A 20,362-nucleotide genomic window follows, 5' to 3' on the forward strand; every position below is an offset into this window, starting at 1 on the left:
TGGTCTGCAACTGCATGCATAGTCTGATCACCCTTCGAGGCTCAGCTGGGGCTTTATTTCTCTGTGAAGACTTTTTGGACCACTTAATCCACCGGTCTCTCCAGGAGACAGTGTATTAGAGTGCAGGGTGCATGAGTTTAGCTGTAGCATTTTAGAAACCATGTAATTTGGACGCCTGGGTGGCTCAGTTGGTTAAGCGACTGCCTTCGGCTCAGGTCATGATCCCGGGGTCTGTTTCTCCCTCTGACCCTCCCCCCTCTCATGCTCGCTCGCTCTCTCATTCTCTCTCTCTCAAATAAATAAATAAAATCTTTTAAAAAAGAAGAAAAAGAAACCATGTGACGCTGAGCAAATCATTCAAGCTCTCTGAACCCCAATTTCATCATAGGTAAAATGGGGTTCTTGTGCAAGTTAAATGATAACACATGTAAATTACCTGACACACAGTAGGCTCCTGCTAAATGCTAACATTAATCCTCTTCCCATCTCAGTACTTGGAACGACTGCAATTTAGCAATTAAGCCTGAATTGCCTTGCGATATACATTTTTCATGATTCAATTCTAATGCTGCCATAATTTATGCCTTATCTTTCTAACTAAACTGCAAGTTCCTAGAGAGCCAGGAATACAACCCTGGCTGTTTCTGCAGCACACAGCACAATACGTCATAACCAAAGCATGCTCAATAAAAGTCTGGATGGACTGTTTGATTGGGATAGATTCATGGAGGATGGAAGATTCTCCAAGATTAACCTTAAAATAAAGGTGGTGATCAGACATATTCTAGAACAGTCCCTAGCATGTGGTTTAGTTTGGCCCCGGAACACCAGACTCTTCTCCACATCCGAGGCACAATTTTGCCCACATCGATTCTCCAGAAAGCAAAGGCCTCTTCTGAAACCAAGCTTTTCATAATTTAAGTACTCTCAGGAAAGCAAAGGGATATTCTGTCCCCAGTTGAGGTCCAAAATCCAAACTATAAGTTTTTTAAATAGCTCAATTTGCCAGTCACAGAAATAACTTTCCTAGGTCAATTAGCACATTTCAATTGTGCCAGTTAGCAAAGAGTAAGTTTCTCAAGCCTATTTGCCTTGGTGAAAGCAAAGTTTTCCAAGAGGCACACATGGGGACGAGGTGTGCCAGTGGCAAAGTTGCACGTCGAGAACATTAAGATAATGACTGTGAAAGCTGGGGAGCCGCCCCAGTAATGAAAATATCATTACTAACCCCTTCCGCTCGGTCTCAGAGTTAGGGACATCCAAGAGAACCATCGAACAGTACAGGAGCCGAGCAAACGGGCAAGAATGGGAACGGAGGGGGAAAGAACTAACATGAGAGATCAGCAGGGTTGCACAATAATGGGCAATTTTGATAATGAGATAATAATAAACACAAGGCTTTGGGCCTTGAAGAAGAAAGGAGCTTGATGAAAAGAATCATTACCATTCTTCTTCTTATTATTCTCGTAGAAGACAGATGGCTGCAATCGCAAATAGAGGCCGGGCTAGAGTCTTCAATCTGGGAAGGGGGCTAATAGGGTGTTTTAAGTTTGTTTTCTGTCTCCACTCTCCCTTGCTCAGAACACTCTGCATTCAGAAGGAACTCTCATGGGCATTTGAGGAGAAAAGGTACAGGGCTGGGGATGCAGCTTATGCCCAGGGCCTCACTCTGGGACCAGATCAACCTGGCAAGGTAAGAGATGGAACTGAAAATCTAGTATGTAACCCAGGTTCCATGGGCAGCCTACTTAGCTCCCACCTCTTGGCTTTTACTTTCCAGAAGGTGTTTTGGCCTGGAAGAGATATATTTTGCTAAGTCACAGGCAATGGATAAGGAACCCAGCCTCACCACTAGCCCCAAAGCCAATGGCTATAACAAGGAGCTCATAAACTACGCAGCATATCGATTCTTCAAGCCATGAGCTACTGTCAGCTTGGGTGGGGGATCTTAACATGGGCTCCACGGATGGGCTAGGGGTCAGCGGCGGGGCGGGGGGGAGACAGCAGGTGATAGTCTCCTGAAATTATCTGCAAAATTGTGTTTGTGCATTTATCTGGGAAGAGGCTCTACAGTCTTCTTCAGCTTCTCAAAGAAACCTTTGACCCAACTCTTTTAGATGCACAGAAGCTAAGAAGCAACTCCAGCATCTGGATTCACCAGCTTTCAAACTCGCCCTGAACTCCAGTCATAGAACAGGAAAAGAGCTCTGAAGTCTGAGTCAGGAGAGCTGGATTTTAGGGGCACCCACCTTGGCTTCTAAGGACCCCATCTAGAAGATGAGATGAGATCAGACAAGCTTTTAGCTCCCTGCTAATCTAATAATCAATAGTTCCATGATGCATTTCCTCTCCTTCCCTCCAAGGAGCAAAAGAAAAATCGCCCTCAAGACACTTCATCTGAAGCCAGAAACAGACCTTCTCCAGAATCCTGGCAGCAAAGACCATTTCCTTGTAATATGAGCCATTGGTATACATGTTCCTTCCTCCAAGCTATCAGCTGCTAGGATGGAGAGCCAGGAGAAACTGGGACCCGGGCATTCCCTAGCTGGTCTGCAAATCCCAGGGCCAGTAAGTCACAGGACAGAGCACAGCAAATGGAAATGCACTGATGACCCCAAATCCCTTAGCTGACAGTGGCAATTTCCTAAAACTCCCTCCTTCTCTGTCCTTGTATATGTGAGTGTATGTGTGACTGTGTTACTGACATACACACCAGCTCATTTTCTTTTCCTTGCTTCCATATTACTACTCAGAAAAACAACAAAAGAAGATTAAAAATATAAAGGGTCAAGAAGGAAGAGCACAGAGAAGTCAAAAGCTAAGTTCCAACCTAACTGGATCATCAGGCTTAAGATGGAGTTGCCTGTCTTCCTGTGTCTTGTTTTAAGTCAGTCTGAGCTCAACTAAGGGGTTGCAAAGCAAAAAGTCCTAATGGCCAGAGGTAGCCCAGGAGGGGTCCCAACCATTTAAAATAACCAAGCCAAAGCCAGTTGACAAGACACATGCAAATGCAGCCATCACCCTCAGCTTTTCTCAGCTTCATTTTAGAAAAAAGGGCACCAAGATTATTTACCAGACTGATTGGAATCACTCATTAAGCTCATCAAGGGAGTTTCAGTGTTAAGGAAAGTTTCTTGAACATTCCTGATGAGCTGGCTGGCTACAGCTTGATATGTATTCAGAAAGTATTAGGTGTTATAGCAACTATAATAGCAAATCTGCCGTGAGAAAGGGGAAGAAGGGGAGAGGAAGAAAGAGAAGGAAAGAAGGGAGGCAGGGAAGGAGGGAAAGAGGGGAGGAGAGAGAAACATTGTTTTTTGTACAGAGTAGAAAGCTGTTAGGGGCTGAATTATGTCCCCACCAAAATTCATATGTTGAAGGCCTGATCTCAGAATGTGACTATATTTGGAAATACCTCCTTTAAAGAACTAAGTTAAAAGGAGGCCATTAGGTGGGCCCTAATCCAATCTGACCAGTGTCCTTACAGGAGGAAATCTGGACACACAGAGAGGCACTGGGGATGTGCATGCAGAGAGAAAAGACCATGTGAAAAGGCATCAAAATGGCGGCCATCTGCAAGCCAAGGAGAGAGGCTTCAGGGAAAACCAACCCTGCTGGCACCTTGATCTTGGGGATAATTATCAGTGCCTTGCCTCAGAAGTTTATGGTGAGGACCAAATACATTAGTCCACATAGAGCATTTAGAACAGTACCGGGCGCACAGTAAATACTCTGGAAGTGTCAGCAAGCCTAGTGCAGAGATGCTGCTGCCGCTGTGGCTGAAGGAAAACTTCACCACCACCAGGGTTCTGACTTCAGGCGTATGAATGGGCTCTGGTGGGCGGGGGGGGGGGGGGGGGGGCTTTATTTTCAAGCTCACACAATGGGAATCATCACATCTGCTGATGCTCAGGGGTTCTGCAAGGAGAAGACTATTTGGCTTTCCTTGGGGAGAAGGTCGCACTAGGAAGAGAGATGCAGGTGACCTGTTTGGAGGAACCACATCTGCCTCAACTGATGGCAGAGATGGGCCAGAGCCATGGGCTGGAAGCTCTCAGACTCAGGGTCACTGACTGTACGAGCCACCCCACAACCCCGGGGGTGGGGGGGGTGGGGAAGGGGAGGGGAGTTTTCTGGTGCACCGCCCCTTCCTGGAATCCGATAGAGCTCCTGAAAATGAAGGAGAGCAGCTTTTTATCTGCCCGACCTTTTCATCTGAGAAAGCAGTGACAGGGCGAACGGACAGATGGGATGAGACAGCACGGGATCCGGTCTCTGCCTCAGCCCAGGACCTCCACAGGCAGGGAGCAGACTGCGCCTCCAGAGCGGCTCCACATCCCTGAGCCAGGGAAGAATCTGTTTTCAGTGTGTTTGCTTTGCCCCATTCTTGGGGGACTCTCCCCTGCAGCTCTGAGAGCACAGCAGGAGTTCTGCTGAAGGACTAGGGTGAAGTCGGGCAAGTCATATTGTGGGGAATACAGAAGGGGGAGCAAAGGTAGCTAAGTTAGCAGCCTGGGTCTGCTGATCCCAGTTCACAGGGGAACACTGAACCGAGTGTGCCTGGCCTCTCGTGACCGAGACAATACTGCCTGCCCTCTCCCACCCTGGCATTCCCCCCACCTCCCAGGAGGTCCGACGGTCTATCTACAAGATGCTTTGGGCTCCTTGGAAGGAAGAGGGGAGGCCCTCCAAGCCACCTGTTAAAATGCAGATTCCATTGCAGCAGGTCGGAGGTGGGGCCTCAAATTCTGCCTTTCTAACAGGCAGCACCCGCGTGATGCTGGTCCTCAGACCTCACCTGGAGTCCCACACTTGGAGTAACTTGGAATTACGATCACCTAGGATGTTGATTCTCCAAGAGGGGTCTGAGGACCCCAGCAGTAGACATTACTTGGGGACTTATTACCAATGCTCATTTCCTGGTATCATCCCAGATCCTCTTGATCAGACCTTCTGGGGATGAGGTCCAGCAAGCCTCATTCCTCAGCCATTTCCTCGGGTGAACTGCTATGGACAGACATTAAGTTTCAGAGCCACTGCACAAAATTGGTGGTCCTCGACTGCAGCGCCACATTAGAAACACTTTTTAAAAAACATTATGCCCACCCAGGCTGTGTCACAGATCAAGAGTTCAGATACTCCAAGGGAGGGGCCAGGGCATCAGTCATTTTGGTTGGTTTGTTTTCCATTGCTGTTGTTCATCGTTTTCTGTTTTGTTTTGTTTTGCTTTGCTTTTTTAAGTACCTCTAGGTGAGCCTGGAGCAAAATTTTAAGTCTGGGTTCAAAATCACAGCTTTAGATGAATGTATTTTCTTTTAATTTCTATTGATGTACAATAGGCACCTAGAAACATATAATGATCATAGGGATATACATGAGTATTTGTGGGGAGGTTGTGGCTAAGTCTTTGGAGAGAGTGAAGTGTTGCTGCACTTATAGGATCTAGAGGCTTCTCCATTCCTAACTCTGCCACTTGGAACTCGTGTAACTCCCTGAACGTCAGTGTCTTCCTCTGTAACAAGAGGCCATAATGCTTGCCCTTATCTACGTCACACAGCTGTCATGTGAAAAGACCTTGTAAACTATAAAATGCTATCCAGAGAGGAAGGAGTATCATTTTGAGATTTAAACTATGATCTTTAATGCATGAGGCAAATTTAAGTCATGAAAATAGAAAGCAGTAGGAGGGATTTTACAGGTGATTTCTTTTCCTGTGCTTTCTAACATGGCCGGCTAATCCCTCCCCAGTGCCACGTGAGGGAGTCTGAGGACAGAGCCCTGCCACCTCAGCCCTATAGCCCCTTCTTCTCTCTATGCTCATTTACCACCCAGCCCCCTGCTACAGTGGGATTCTACTGGCTAGCCACTGGGTATGGGGTGGCCCAGACTGCCCTATGGGTTTGGGTAAATGCGGGAAAGAAACTAATTCTTGCTCAATGGGGCCCTTGGCAAAGCAGACAGGCTTTGAGGCTCCCCATCAGATTCTCCTGGGCCAATGCGGCTGAGTCCAAACTAGAGCCCCTTAGGACACCTGGAAACCTCTAATAAATGGGGCTCCCTGCCTCCCCCTTCTCTCCCCCAAACCTCTCAGGAGCTCCTTTAGGTTTTTTTTTGGTCTCTCCTGGTTCTGGCCTGAACTCTCGATGCAGCCCCAGAGTTCCATCAGACACTCCCACCCTTACCTATCAAGCTCCCCTGCATCGGAGAAGGGCGATGTCAAACCGCAATACGAAATATGTACGTATTTTAAAGCTCACACGGGTACATAAGCGCAGGATGAGGGCAAGCTCTGGATACTGAAGGAGTGAGCAAATAACTGGTTTGTACGTTGGCAGCACATTCTTACAAGAGGCAACTTACCAGCCGGGTATTTACCACAGGAAACAGCAGAGCTAGAAGCGCTCCATTCAGCATGTGCATCTGGAGCCTGGAGGGGGAGAAAAAGAAAAAGAAAAAAAAAAAAAAAAGATAAAGTCCAGGTCACACTCAGACTCTGTTGCACGGGCAGGCAAAAATGTGTCAAGTCATGCCCTGCCCTACGGGAGGCCATGTAAACAAGCGGCTCTCTGTGTAAAATGGCACTGGAGTTGGCGCGCGCGCAGAGTCCATTTAAAGCGGCATATTCCGCACTAATGAAACGTTCTGACTGCTGCCTCAAAAATCCCCCAGATGCTCCCTGAACACACTTTGGCTATGACACTTGATTACATAATGAGCTCCGTGCTCCCTAAACGTCCAGTCGGTCCCCATCAGCAGCGTCAGCCGCCGCAGCTCAGGCGACAGTTGAAAAGAGGGGCTCCACTAAGCGAGTGCCCCGTGATTAGAGTACTGGGGTACCTGTTTCGTGTAACATGGCTGTTTATTTACACAGCCATGTCCAATCCTTTCGCCCAAACAGCGGCCTAGGCGTGAAAAGGCGAGTCAAACCAGCCAGCTGACTGCAGTGTTTTGTCAACTGTGTTCCCTGACTTTCTTAGAAATGTCTTCAGGGCTGCTGCAGGAGGTGGGAATGGCAGAAGTGGCAGCCTTCCAGGCTTGCTTTGATCGATTTTACAGATTGGGTTTTGTGACTTAAAGGCAAAACAAAAAAGGAAAAGGGCGGGGGGAGGAAGCAGAAGAAGAAAACCACTGGTCTCCAGCATCGGGTAATAAATCATTTCCTAATACCAGACTTGTTGAAGCATATGCTAGAAACCCTTTGTAACTCAAGAACAACCAGGTCAGGAACCAACTCTGCCTGAGAGATCACTGAGGGTGGACTTCAGCAGCTTCTTTCATCATTCGAGGCAAATGGTCCTTTACAACTGAGGGAGAAGAAAAGAATGACACACAGACTTCCTCCTGAAGAAAAGCGGATTTGATGCGTCAGGTACAACCACTGCTGAGTCAGCTCTCTCTCTCTCTCAAGCACACATTCACACACACTCACACAGCAGCCCTGAGATACCAGGATTTTTCCCATGCTCTGAAGGGGAAAGCAGCCCATACTTTTTGTTTTTGTTTTTAAGATTTTATTTACTTATTTGAGAGAAAGAGAGACGGAGAGAGAGTGTGCACGCACAAGCAGGGGGGAGAGGCAGAGGGAGAAGGAGAAGCAGACTCCCCACCGGAAACCCAACGTGGAACTCGATCCCAGGACCCTGGGATCATGACCTGAACCCAAGGCAGACACTTAACCGACTGAGCTACCCAGGCGCCCTTTGAAGGCCCTCAAGAACTCTAGGTATTCTCTCAAAGCTCACAGATGTGTGCCTAAGACTGAGAGACATTACAAGGAGACCCACGAGAACAGCACAGAAGCCCCAAGGATGGTTCTCATTTCCCGCAGTCTGTTTATTACTGTTGCCCGTTTCTACCAATGCCACAAGGATGATGATAATGTGCACTTAACATAATCTGGGCAAGTTATCTAATTAACTGCTTTACATAAGTTCTCTCGCTTAATTTTTACAGCCATCTTCTGAGACAGGTACAATTACTTTTCCCATTTGTTGATGAGGAAACCAAGTTCAGAGAAGCAAAGCGGCCTGGTTCATGTCACACATAAGATAGAAGAGCCAAGATTCAAGCCCAGGTTTATCTAACTTGAGACCCCAAACTCTTATATCCCTCTTGCTGCCTGATACCAGAGCCCAACCCCCCGCCACCCTCCCTCACAAATGTGACCTCAGGTGGAGAGTCAGAGAGCCTCCTGTTTCCTCCCTTTGGGCTTCAGGGGTCTTTCTACCATCTTATCCATCCCCTGGCCTAGGCATAATATGCTTTCAGGGGGGTTACCAAGGGGGGAATGCTCTGAGGCCACGCCAAGCCATCATGGTCCCCGAGCACCAATGTGACGTCACTCCAGCCTCCAGGGCTGGCCAGCTTACCATGCTTTTACAACAGGGTCGTTCCAGGGGGCACTCCGTGCTCTGAGAACTGATTGCTGAAGACTCTTGCTCAAGCCTCAAGTGCCTAGAGCAGGGGTCATTAATGGCCATTACAGGCCTGACCTAACTTTATCCCTGGGCCTGCCTAAGGGAGGCTCTGGGCATAAACAGTCTTGTTTAGCCACAGCCTAAACATTCACCCTGGGAGAGGGAAACATCACATTAATAGTCCAGGTAAAGCTGGACTCTGGTGCCAGGCTTTGCCACTGGCCTTAAAAGAATGCTGGCATTTATACAAAGCCAGTTAGCTATCTGGGCGCCAAAAGTTAAATCGTGAGGATGATGGAATTGATCCCAAGGGCCGAAGAAAGGTCAGAAATAGAGAAGATAAAACCAATGTCAAGATTCAAAACAACGAAGAAATTCCCAGATAAAGACAAGCCTGTTCTGGGTCCTCAAAATTCAGTTCTACAAGCTACATATATGCCAAAGCATGGATTATCCCTAATATATAAAAAGGTCTTAGACATCAATAATTACAAAAGCATTTAAACATGTATAGAGCATTTCTACATGCCAATCACTGGGTTAAGTAGTCAAATGCCTCACGTGATTTATCCCTCAGTTTTTATTATAATCTGTATCATCTTCTTTAATTTCACAGTTGAGAACATCAAAACACTGAGTGACTACATGACTTGCCACAAATCACAGAGATAGCAAGAGTCGGAGGGAGAAGTCACACTCAGGTCTCGCCAAGTTTTGAGACCGTGCTTTTGCCACTGTACCCTGCTTTAAATCCAAAACATGAACCACAAACATTATACATGTTCCGTGAGTGTGTGTGTATGAGAGAGAGAGAGAGTCAGTTAGATTGTAGGCCAGGTAGGAAAAGATTCTAGGCTGTCCACTGGGAGAGAGGGTCATGCCTAAGGGCAATAGAACCCCCTGGGTGTTTTGTGGCAAAGCTATCCCCCAATTATATACCTGCACTGCCCTCTATAGACCCTGAGCACAGCCCAACAGGTAAGTGACTGGCCACATGAAAGCCAAAGGCTTTTGTTTTCACTTTATATCCACCTCCAGCCTGCCACTCAGATTTCTACTGTGTATGGGAAATGGATAATGAGCCACGAGAAAGTCCTGTGAGAGTTCCCTCATCTGTACAATGGGAACAACAGTACCCAATTTGTAGGACTGTTATAAGGAGTTAATATGTATAAAGTGCTTAGAAGAGCACGTGGTATAGAGTAAGACTCACATTCGGGTTTCATAAACAAATGGTGAAGAGTTCGCCTAAAGCTTCAAGATGTAAAGGGCGGGGAGGGGGAAAAAGGAAATCATGTGAGAGAGTCAAACGGTGAAACAAATTCGAAGTATGAAAAGGAGTGCCATAGAGAGCAAAAGGATAAGACTGAAGGTCAGAACTGAACAGCACAACTTGGAGATGGACTCCTGTTCAGTTAGTCATACTTATAAATCTCCTTGACAGCTCAAAGCCTTGGCCATTACTATTGTCACAAATATTTTGTCAGCTTTTTTTGTTTTTGTGTAGGAGACCGAGCTAAATTAGTTTAGTTGGTAAGAAACTGGTGCAATATGGCAAATGTCACGGGTTTTATCCTCTTCCGGGTCAGTTCATGCCATTAAATTGAGTTCCACAAACATAAATCAATCCATTACTATGTGTCTAACATGGTTCCAGGTGCTGTAGGGAAAAGGTGATCAGTATAAGACATAGTATCTGCCTTCAAGAAAATAACATCTTACTGACAAGGCAAGAAATGAAATAATGAAAGGAAATGTAGTAAAATGGTGAAGAATTCAGGGTTTGGCACAAACCTACACTCAAATTCCAGATCTACCACACTGTGGCTGAGTGACTCTGGACAAGTGACTTAAAATATGTGTGTCAGTTTCCTTAATCATAAAATGGGGCTAGTAACAGTACCTCGATGAAAAGTTTGTTGAGAGAATTTAATGAGACCATGTAAACCGATCAACATAATGCTTAGGACATAGTAAGCACTCAATACATGGCAGCTACTATTATTCTTAATAAAGCAATGCAAATGAATATCACATTACTATTCATAACAACAAATGAAGCTACGAAAAATCTTTGTGAGATGACTTATATTTCAATTTAATGCACTTGATTACAACCAAGAACCGAAAAGTATGGAATAGATGGCAAGTTTTATAAGTGACTGGAAAGGCAAATTCATAGAGAGGAATTCTCAAAGGGAATTATAAAATACTTTGAATTGGACAAAAATAAAAATACAACATATCAAAATGTGTCAGATGCCTATAACATAAAATTTAGAGATTAGGAAAAAACAGAATCATCTCAACTCAGTCATCCAAGCTTCTGCCATAAAAATCCAGAAAACAAAAGCAAGCTAAACCAAAAGCAAGCAGAAGGAATGAAACAATAATAGGAGCAATAATCATTAGAAGTAAAAACAAAAAACAACAGAGAAAAATCAATGGAACTGAAAGCTTGCTATTGAAAAAGTCAATACCATTGATAAACTTCCAGGAAGAATGACATGGACAAAAAGAGAGAAAAGAGGACTTACCGACATCAGGAAGGAAAGCAGGGATTTCATTACAGACCCACCCCCCCCCCCCCCGCCCAGGAACTAAAAGATAATAAGGAGAAACTCAGAAGAATTCTATGCACAGAAATTTGACAACTTAGATAAAATGGAGAATTTCCTCTAAAACCACGAGTTGCCAAAACTCCCCCAAGATGAAATTGATAACCTGAACAGTCCTTTTAAAGAAATTATATATTATATATATATATATATATATAAAACAGACTATTATTCAGCCATAAAAAAGGAAATCTTGCCATTTGCAACAACATCAATGGCCCCGAGGAAATTATGCTAAGGGAAATAAGTCATATGGAGAAAGACAAATGCCATACAATTTTGCTTACATATGGAATATAAAAACCAAAAACAAACAAACAAAAACTGAGCTCACAGATACAGAGAACAGATTGGTGGTCACCAGAAGTGGAGAGTCAGGGTAGCCGAAATGGGTGAAGGTGGTCAAAAGGCACCAACTTCCAGTTATACAATAAATAAGTGATGGGGGTGTAACATACAGCATGGTCACTATCGTTAATAATACTGTATTGGACATTTGAAAGTTGCTAAGAGAGATCTTAAAAGTTATCATCACAAAAAAATTATAACTGTGTGGTGATGGATACTAACTAGATTTATTATGATGAATGTTTCAGAATATAAATATCAAATCATAATGTTGTACACCTGAAACTAATCTGTTACATGTCAAACATATGTCATTTTAAAAAACTGAATTTGTAGTTAAAATCTTCCGAATAAGAAATCTCCAGACTCAAATGGTTTCTGTGACTAAGTCTACCAAATATTTATACAATCTTGTCCAGAAAATAAAACAGAAGGAAACATTTTGCAACTCATTTTACGAGGCTATTATCATGCCGGTAACAAACCAGACAAATACAGTACAAAAAAAAGAAAGAAAACTAAAACTAAATGAATATCCCTCATGAACACAGACACAAAACTCCTCAATAAAAATTTTAGCAAATCTAATGCAGCAATATAAAAAGAATAAGATTCTGGGGGCTCCTGGGTGGCTCAGTTGATTAAGCGTCCACATCTTGATCTCAGCTCAGGTCTTGATCTCAGGGTCATTGAGTGCAAGCCCTGAATTAGGCTCCACATAATTAAAAAAAAAAAGAGGGGCAGAGCAATATGGTAGAGGAGTAGGAGACCTGGATTTCGTCTGGTCTCAGGAATTCAGCTGGAGAGGGATCAAACCATTCTGAACACCTACAAACTCAACAGGAGATCGAAGAAAAGAATAGCAACAACCCTGTGAACAGAAAAGCAACCACTTTCTGGAAGGTAGGACGTGCGGAGAAGTGAATCCAAGGCGATATTCGGGAGGACAGACGGCGGGGTAGGCGCGGGGGGGGGGGGGGGGGGGGGGCGTCCGTCGGCCGCTTTTGGCAAGTGATAGAGCAGAGCACAAAATCGGAACTTTTAGAAGTCGGCTCCGCTGAGGGACATCACTCCAGTGGCTAAGCGAGGGGGGGGACCCTCGCGGGACAGTGTGGTCTCAGGACCCTCAGGGTCACAGAAAGACCGGGGGTGCCTGAGTGCGGCACAGCTCCCAGGTATCAGAGCGGGGAAGCCGGCTGCAGAGACGGAGCCGAGGCGTGGGCTCTCAGCTCGGGGTTGCCATAAACTGTGATCCGGGCCCAGTCGGGCCACTGCTCCTCCAGCAGGGACCCAACAAGCGGCAGATCCGGGGAGACTCCCCTTCCTCCGCCGGGGAGGAGCAACGCGGGAGCACACCGCAGGGATCTGCTGGGTTTGGAGACTCCACACGGGGTCGGGTGCCAGAGATAGAAACGCTCGGTCACAGGCCTGGTGAGCACAGAGTGCGGCCGGAGACCTGGGTGACGGGAGTGACTGCTTTTCTCTGGGGGCGCACTGAGGAGCGGGGCCCCGAGTTCTCAGCTCCTCCGGGTGGAGATTGGGAGGCCACCATTTCACTCTCGTCCTCCAAAGCTGTACCCGGAGCTTGCAGGGAACAAAAGCTCTGGAGAGCAAACCCGACCAGATGACTTAGCCCGGACCCGGCAAGGGCGGGGCAATTCCGCCTCCGGCAGACATTTGGGAACCACGGCAACAGGCCCCTCACCCAGAAGATCAGCAAGAACCGCCAGCCAAGACCAAGTTTACCGATCAAGGAGAACGGCAGAACTCCAGCGCTAGGGGAATACTGCAGATAGAATTCATGGCTTTTTACCCATGATTCTTCAGTCTTTCAAAGTTAATTTTTTTAACTGTCGTTTTTTTTTGAATTTTTCTTTTTCCCTTTTCAACCAACATCTTATCAATCCCTTTTTTAAAAAAACATTTTTATTTTTCATTTTTAGAGTCATATTCTATCCCTTCATAGTAGTTACCCTTATTTTTGGCATACATATATAAGTTGTTCTCTCTTTAAAATTTTGAGATACAGTTTCTTCTAACAGATCAAAATATACCCCAAATCTCTAGTGTATGGCTTTGTTATACTCTCCTGACTGATCACATTCTCTCACTTTTTTTTCTTTCTTATTTTTTTTAAATCCTCTTCTTTTTTCCAAACAACTTATCATATCAATTCCTTTTATAAAATTTTTTATACTCTTCATCTTTACAGTCATATTCCATTCCTTCATCGTATCAACCCTTATTTTGTACATATATAAGTCTTTCTTTCTTTAAAATTTTGGGAGGCATTTTCTTCTAACAGACCAAAATACACCCAAAATCTGGTGTGTGGCACTGATCTATGCACCAGCCTGATCATATTTGATCATATTCTGTGTTTTTTTGTTTTGTTCTGTTTTTGTTTGTTTTTATATTTTTCTTTTTCTTTTATTTTTTCTCTTTCTTTCCCTTTTTTTCCCCTCGTTGCAGGTCTTTTCTGATTTGTTTAGAGTATATTTTCTGGGTACGTTGTTACCCTGTTAGCATTTTGTTCTCTCATTCATCTACTCCCCTCTGGGCAAAATGACAAGACAGAAAAAAATCACCTCAACAAAAAGAACAAGAGGTAGTACCATCCACCAGGGACCTACTCAATACGGACATTACTACGATGTCGGAACTAGAGTTCAGAATCATGATTTTAAAGATACTAGCTGGGCTTGAAAAAAGCATGGACGTTATTAGAGAAACCCTTTCTGGAGAAATAAAAGAACTAAAATCTAACCAAGTAGAAATCAAAAAGGCTATTAATGAGATGCAATCAAAAATGAGGGCACTAACTGCTAGGATAAATGAGGCAGAAGAGAGAATCAACGATACAGAAGACCAAATGATGGAAAATAAAGAAGCTGAGAAAAAGAGAGAGAAACAACTACTGGATCACGAGGGCAGAATTCGAGAGATAAGCAATACCATAAGATGAAACAACATTAGAATAATTGGGATCCCAGAAGAAGGAGAAAGAGAGAGAGGGGCAGAAGGTATATTGGAGCAAATTATAGCAGAGAACTTTCCTAATGTGGGGAAGGAAACAGGCATCAAAATCCAGGAGGCACAGAGAACCCCTCTCAAAATCAATAAAAATAGGTCAACACCCCGACATCTAATAGTAAAACTTACGAGTCTCAGAGACAAAGAGAAAATCCTGAAAGCAGCTCGGGAGAAGAGATCTGTAACCTAAAATGATAGAAACATTAGATTGGCAAGAGATCTATCCACAGAAACCTGGAAGGCCAGAAAGGACTGGCATGGTATATTCAGAGCACTAAACAAGAAAACTATGCAGCCAAGAACACTATACCCAGCTAGGCTGTCACTGAAAATAGGAGAGAAAAAAAGCTTCCAGGACAAACAAAAACTAAAGGAATTTGCAAACACAAAACCAGCCCTACAAGAAATATTGAAAGGGGTCCTCTAAGCAAAGAGAGAGCCTAAAAGCAGCATAGATCAGAAAGGAACACAGACAATATACAGTAACAGTCACCTTACAGGCAATACAATGGCACTAAATTCACATCTTTCAATAGTTACCCTGAATGTAAATGGGCTAAATGCCCCAGTCAAAAGACACAGGCTATCAGACTGGATTAAAAAACAAGACCCATCAATATGCTGTCTGCAAGAGACTCATTTTAGACCGAATGACACCCCCAGATTGAAAGTGAGGGGATGGAAAACCATTTACACTGCTAATGGACACCAAAAGAAAGCTGGAGTGGCAATCCTTATATCAGACAAATTAGATTTTAAACCAAAGACTATAATAAGAGATGAGGAAGGACACTATATCCTGCTTAAAGGGTCTATCCAACAAGAAGATCTAACAACTGTAAATATCTATGCCCCTAACATGGGAGCAGCCAATTATATAAGCCAATTAATAACAAAAGCAAAGAAACACATTGACAGCAATACAATAATAGTGGGGGACTTTAACACCCCCCTGACTGAAATGGACAGATCATCTAAGCAAAAGATCAACAAGGAAATAAAGATTTTAAATGACACACTGGACCAAATGGACTTCACAGACATATTCAGAACATTCCATCTCAAAGCAACAGAATACACATTCTTCTCTAGTGCCCATGGAATTCTCCAGAATAGATCACATCCTAGGTCACAAATCAGGTCTCAACTGGTACCAAAAGATTGGGATCATTCCCTGCATATTTTCAGACCACAATGCTTTGAAACTAGAACTCAATCACAAGAGGAAAGTCGGAACGAACTCAAATACATGGAGGCTAAAGAGCATCCTACTAAAGAATGAATGGGTCAACCAGGAAATTAAAGAAGAATTAAAAAAATTCATGGAAACCAATGAAAATGAAAACACAACTGTTCAAAACCTTTGGGATGCAGCAAAGGCAGTTCTAAGAGGAAAGTATATAGCAATACAAGCCTTTCTCAAGAAACAAGAAAGGTCTCAAATACACAACCTAACCCTACACCTAAAGGAGCTAGAGAAAAAACAGCAAATAAAGCCTAAACCCAGCAGGAGAAGAGAAATAATAAAGATCAGAGCAGAAATCAATGAAATAGAAACCAAAAGAACAGTAGAACAGATCAACGAAACTAGGAGCTGGTTCTTTGAAAGAATTAACAAGATTGATAAACCCCTGGCCAGACTTAATCAAAAAGAAAAGAGAAATGACCCAAATCAACAAAGTCATGAATGAAAGAGGAGAGATCACAACCAACACCAAAGAAATACAAACAATTATAAGAACATATTATGAGCAACTTTATGCCAGCAAATTAGACAACCTGGAAGAAATGGATGCATTCCCAGAGATGTATCAACTACCAAAACTGAAGCAGGAAGAAACAGAAAACCTGAATAGACCTATAACCACTAAGGAAATTGAAGCAGTCATCAAAAATCTCCCAAGAAACAAAAGCTCAGGGCCAGATGGCTTCCCAGGGGAATTCTACCAAACATTTAAAGAAGAATTAATACCTATTCTTCTGAAACGGTTCCAAAAAATAGAAATGGAAGGAAAACTTCCAAACTCATTTTATGAGGCCACCATTACCTTGATCCCCAAACCAGACAAAGACCACATCAAAAAGGAGAATTACAGACCAATATCCTTGATGAACATGGATGCAAAAATTCTCACCAAAATACTAGCCAATAGGATCCAACAGTACATTAAAAGGATTATTCACCACGACCAAGTGGGATTTATCCCTGGGCTGCAAGGTTGGTTCAGCATCCGGAAAACAATCAACGTGATACAATACCTTAACAAAAGAAAGAACAAGAATCATACGATCCTCTCAATAGATACAGAAAAAGCATTTGACAAAGTACAGCATCCTTTCTTGATCAAAACTCTTCAGAGTATAGGGATAGAGGGTACATACCTCAATATCATAAAAGCCATCTCTGAAAAACCTACAGCGAATATCATTCTCAATGGGGAAGAACCGAGAGCTTTCCCCCTAAGGTCAGGAACGAAGCAGGGATGTCCCCTATCACCACTGCGATTCAGCATAGTATTAGAAGTCCTAGCCACAGCAATCAGACAACAAAAAGAAATCAAAGGCATCCAAATCGGCAAAGAAGAAGTCAAACTCTCTCTCTATGCAGATGATATGATACTTTATGTGGAAAACCCAAAAGACTCCACCCCAAAACTGCTAGAACTCATACAGGAATTCAGTAAAGTGGCAGGATATAAAATCAATGCACAGAAATCAGTGGCATTCCTATACACCAACAACAAGACAGAAGAGAGACAAATTAAGGAGTTGATCCCATTTACAATTACACCCCAAACCATAAGATACCTAGGAATAAATCTAACCAAAGAGGCAAAGGATCTGTACTCAGAAAACTATAAAATACTCATGAAAGAAATGTAGGAAGACACAAAGAAATGGAAAAATGTTCCATGCTCATGGATTGGAAGAACAAATATTGTGAAGATGTCAATGCTACCTAGAGCAATCTACACATTCAATGCAATCCCCATCAAAATACCATCCACTTTCTTCAAAGAAATGGAACAAAGAGCCCTAAAATTTGTATGGAACCAGAAAAGACCGCGAATAGCCAGAGGAATGTTGAAAAAGAAAAGCAAAGCTGGTGGCATCACAATTCCGGATTTCCAGCTCTATTACAAAGCTGTCATCATCAAGACAGTATGGTACTGGCACAAAAACAGACACATAGATCAATGGAACAGAATAGAGAGCCCAGAAATGGACCCTCAACTCTATGGTCAACTAATCTTTGACGAAGCAGGAAAGAATGTTCAGTGGAAAAAAGACAGTCTCTTCAACAAATGGTGTTGGGGAAAATGGACAGCCACATGCAGAAGAATGAAACTGGACCATTTCCTTAAACCACACACAAAAATAGACTCCAAATGGTTGAAAGATCTAAACGTGAGACAGGAGTCCATCAAAATCCTAAAGCAGAACACGGGCAGCAACCTCTTCGACCTCAGCCACAGCAACTTCTTCCTAGAAACATCACCAAAGGCACGGGAAGCCAGGGCAAAAATGAACTATTGGGATTTCATCAAGATAAAAAGCTTTTGCACAGCAAAAGAAACAGTCCACAAAACCAAAAGACAACCGACAGAATGGGAGAAAATATTTGCAAATGACATATCAGATAAAGGGCTAGTATCCAAAATCTATGAAGAACTTATCAAACTCAACACCCAAAGAACAAGGTTGTAAGGTCAACACATAAACATCAGTAATATTTCTACATAATAACAGTACAAAATTAGAAACCAATTTTTTAAAACATTTTATTTGAAAGAGAGAGAGAGAGCGAGCAAGCATGGGGAGGGCAGAGGGAGAGAGGGATAATCTCCAGCAGACTCTGCACTGAGTGGAGAGACTGACACAGGGCTCAGTCCCAGGACCCCGAGATCATGACCTGAGCTGAAACCAAGAGTCGGACACTTAACTGACTGAGCCACTCAGACACCCCTGGAAACCAATTTTTTTTAAAAAAAAAAATACTATTTATAATATCTCCCCCCAAAACCAAAATAGTTAAGTATAAGTCTAAGAAAATATGTACAGAATCTATATACTGAGAACTGTAAAAAGTTCGTAAAAGACATGAAAGAGAACCTAAAGAAATAGACATACCATGTTCAAAGACTGAAAGGCTTAACATAGCAAAGATGTCAATTCTCACCAAAATTATCTATAAATTCAATGTACTTCTGACCAAAATCCCAACAGGATATTTTACATACAGATAAGCTGACTCTACAATGTATACGGAAGGGTAAAGAAAGTAGAATAGCTAAAGTAATTTTGTAAAAGGAGAAGAAAGATGAAGGAATCACATTACCAGATTTTAAGGCTTACTATAAAGCTATAGCAACCAAAATAGTACAATACTGGCCAAGAAAAGACAACAATCAATGAAACAGAATAGTCCAGAAATGGACCCAGAGTGATATAGCAATTTGATTTTTTGCAGTAGTGCAAAAGCAATTCAGTGAAGAAAAGCCATAGCCTTTTCAATAAAGGGTATTACAGTAATTTGACATAATATATAAAATAATGCATTTAACCTAAACCTCACAACTTACATAAAAGCTACATCATAAATCTAAACAGAAAATGTAGGGGCTTCCAGGTGGCTCAGTCAGTTAAGTGCCTGCCTTCAGCTCAGGTCATGATCCCAGAGTCCCAGAATAGAGCCCTGCATCAGGCTCCCTGCTCAGTGGGGAGTCTGCTTTTCCCTCTCTCTCTCTTTCTGCTTCTCCCCCTGCTCATGCTCCCTCTCAAATAAATAAATACAATCTTTAAAAAAATCTTCAAAGAAAATGTAAAATTATAAAAGTTTTATAAGAAAACACAGCAGAAAATCTCTATGACCTTTAGTTAGGCAAGTAGTTCTTAAACATGACACCAAAAACACAAAACGTTCAAAAAATGATAATCTGAACTTAGTCAAAATTTAAAATTTCGCTGTGTCAGACACTTTGACAAAAATGAGCACACAAACTATAGAATGGGAGAAAACATATGCAAATAACATACCCAACAAAGGACTTTTACCCAGAGTATATAAAGAATATTCATACTCAATAATAAGAAAACAAAAACCCAATTAAAAAATGGGCTAGAAAACTTGAACAGACATTTCACCAAAAAGGATATATGGATGGCAAATAAGCACAGCGAAAGATGTTCCATATCATTAGGGAAATGCAAACTAAAACCACAATAAGATACAACTCCTCACCTGTAAGAATCACTAAAATAGAAATACTAACAATAGCAAATGTTAGAAAGACTGTAGAGAAATGGGAACTCTCATAATACATTGCTGGTGGAAATGTAAAAACAATTTGGAAAACAGTTTGGAAGCTGCTTCTAAAGTTTATAAAAAGCTTTAAAAGTTAAAAATACTCGTATCATTTGACCCAATTATCCTGCTGCTACCTATTTACCCTGGTTTAGTTAAAGCGTGTTTACACAAAAACCTTTACACGGATGTTCATAGCACCTCTGGCCAAAATCTGCAATCAGCCCAGATGCCCTTCAAGGGGTGAATGGATGAACAAATTGTGGTATAGACATACCAATAAAATGTGGTATATACATACTCATTAACAAATATATGAATGAACTCATATATACAAGAACTTGGATGACTCTTAAAGCTGTGTGAATAAAGCCAGTCTCAAAAGGTTACATACTACAGGATTCCATTTTGATGATATTCCCTAAACAATAAACCTATAGTGAAGGAGAGCTAATCAATGGTTGCCGGGCTTTAGGGATATGCTAAAAGAGTCCTGTAGGTTGAAACAAAAGGACACCAAACCATCACTCGAAGCCATATAAAGAAATAAAGATCGTGGTAAAGGTAAATACATGGGCAATTATAAAAGCTAGTATTATCTAAACAGTTTATAACTCCAACTTTTTGTTTTCTACATAATT

At 42.7% G+C, this 20,362-nt stretch overlaps 1 protein-coding gene across 7 annotated transcripts in view; it reads right to left on the bottom strand.

Annotated features, from left to right (window-relative positions):
• TMEM164 (transmembrane protein 164) overlaps positions 1-20,362 on the bottom strand; it is a 161,416-nt gene that overhangs the window by 57,812 nt on the left and 83,242 nt on the right. For all 7 annotated transcript variants that reach the window (XM_088028682.1, XM_088028685.1, XM_088028687.1 and 4 more), the window contains one exon: positions 6,361-6,427. In XM_088028682.1, the coding sequence (XP_087884808.1) occupies positions 6,361-6,427 (67 nt within the window). The remainder of the gene's footprint in view (positions 1-6,360; positions 6,428-20,362) is intronic.

This window comes from Eumetopias jubatus, unplaced genomic scaffold (genome assembly GCF_037043125.1).
Source record: "Eumetopias jubatus isolate StellerSeaLion01/CBP00866 unplaced genomic scaffold, mEumJub1_p1.0 scaffold_11, whole genome shotgun sequence".
NCBI lineage: Eukaryota > Metazoa > Chordata > Mammalia > Carnivora > Otariidae > Eumetopias > Eumetopias jubatus.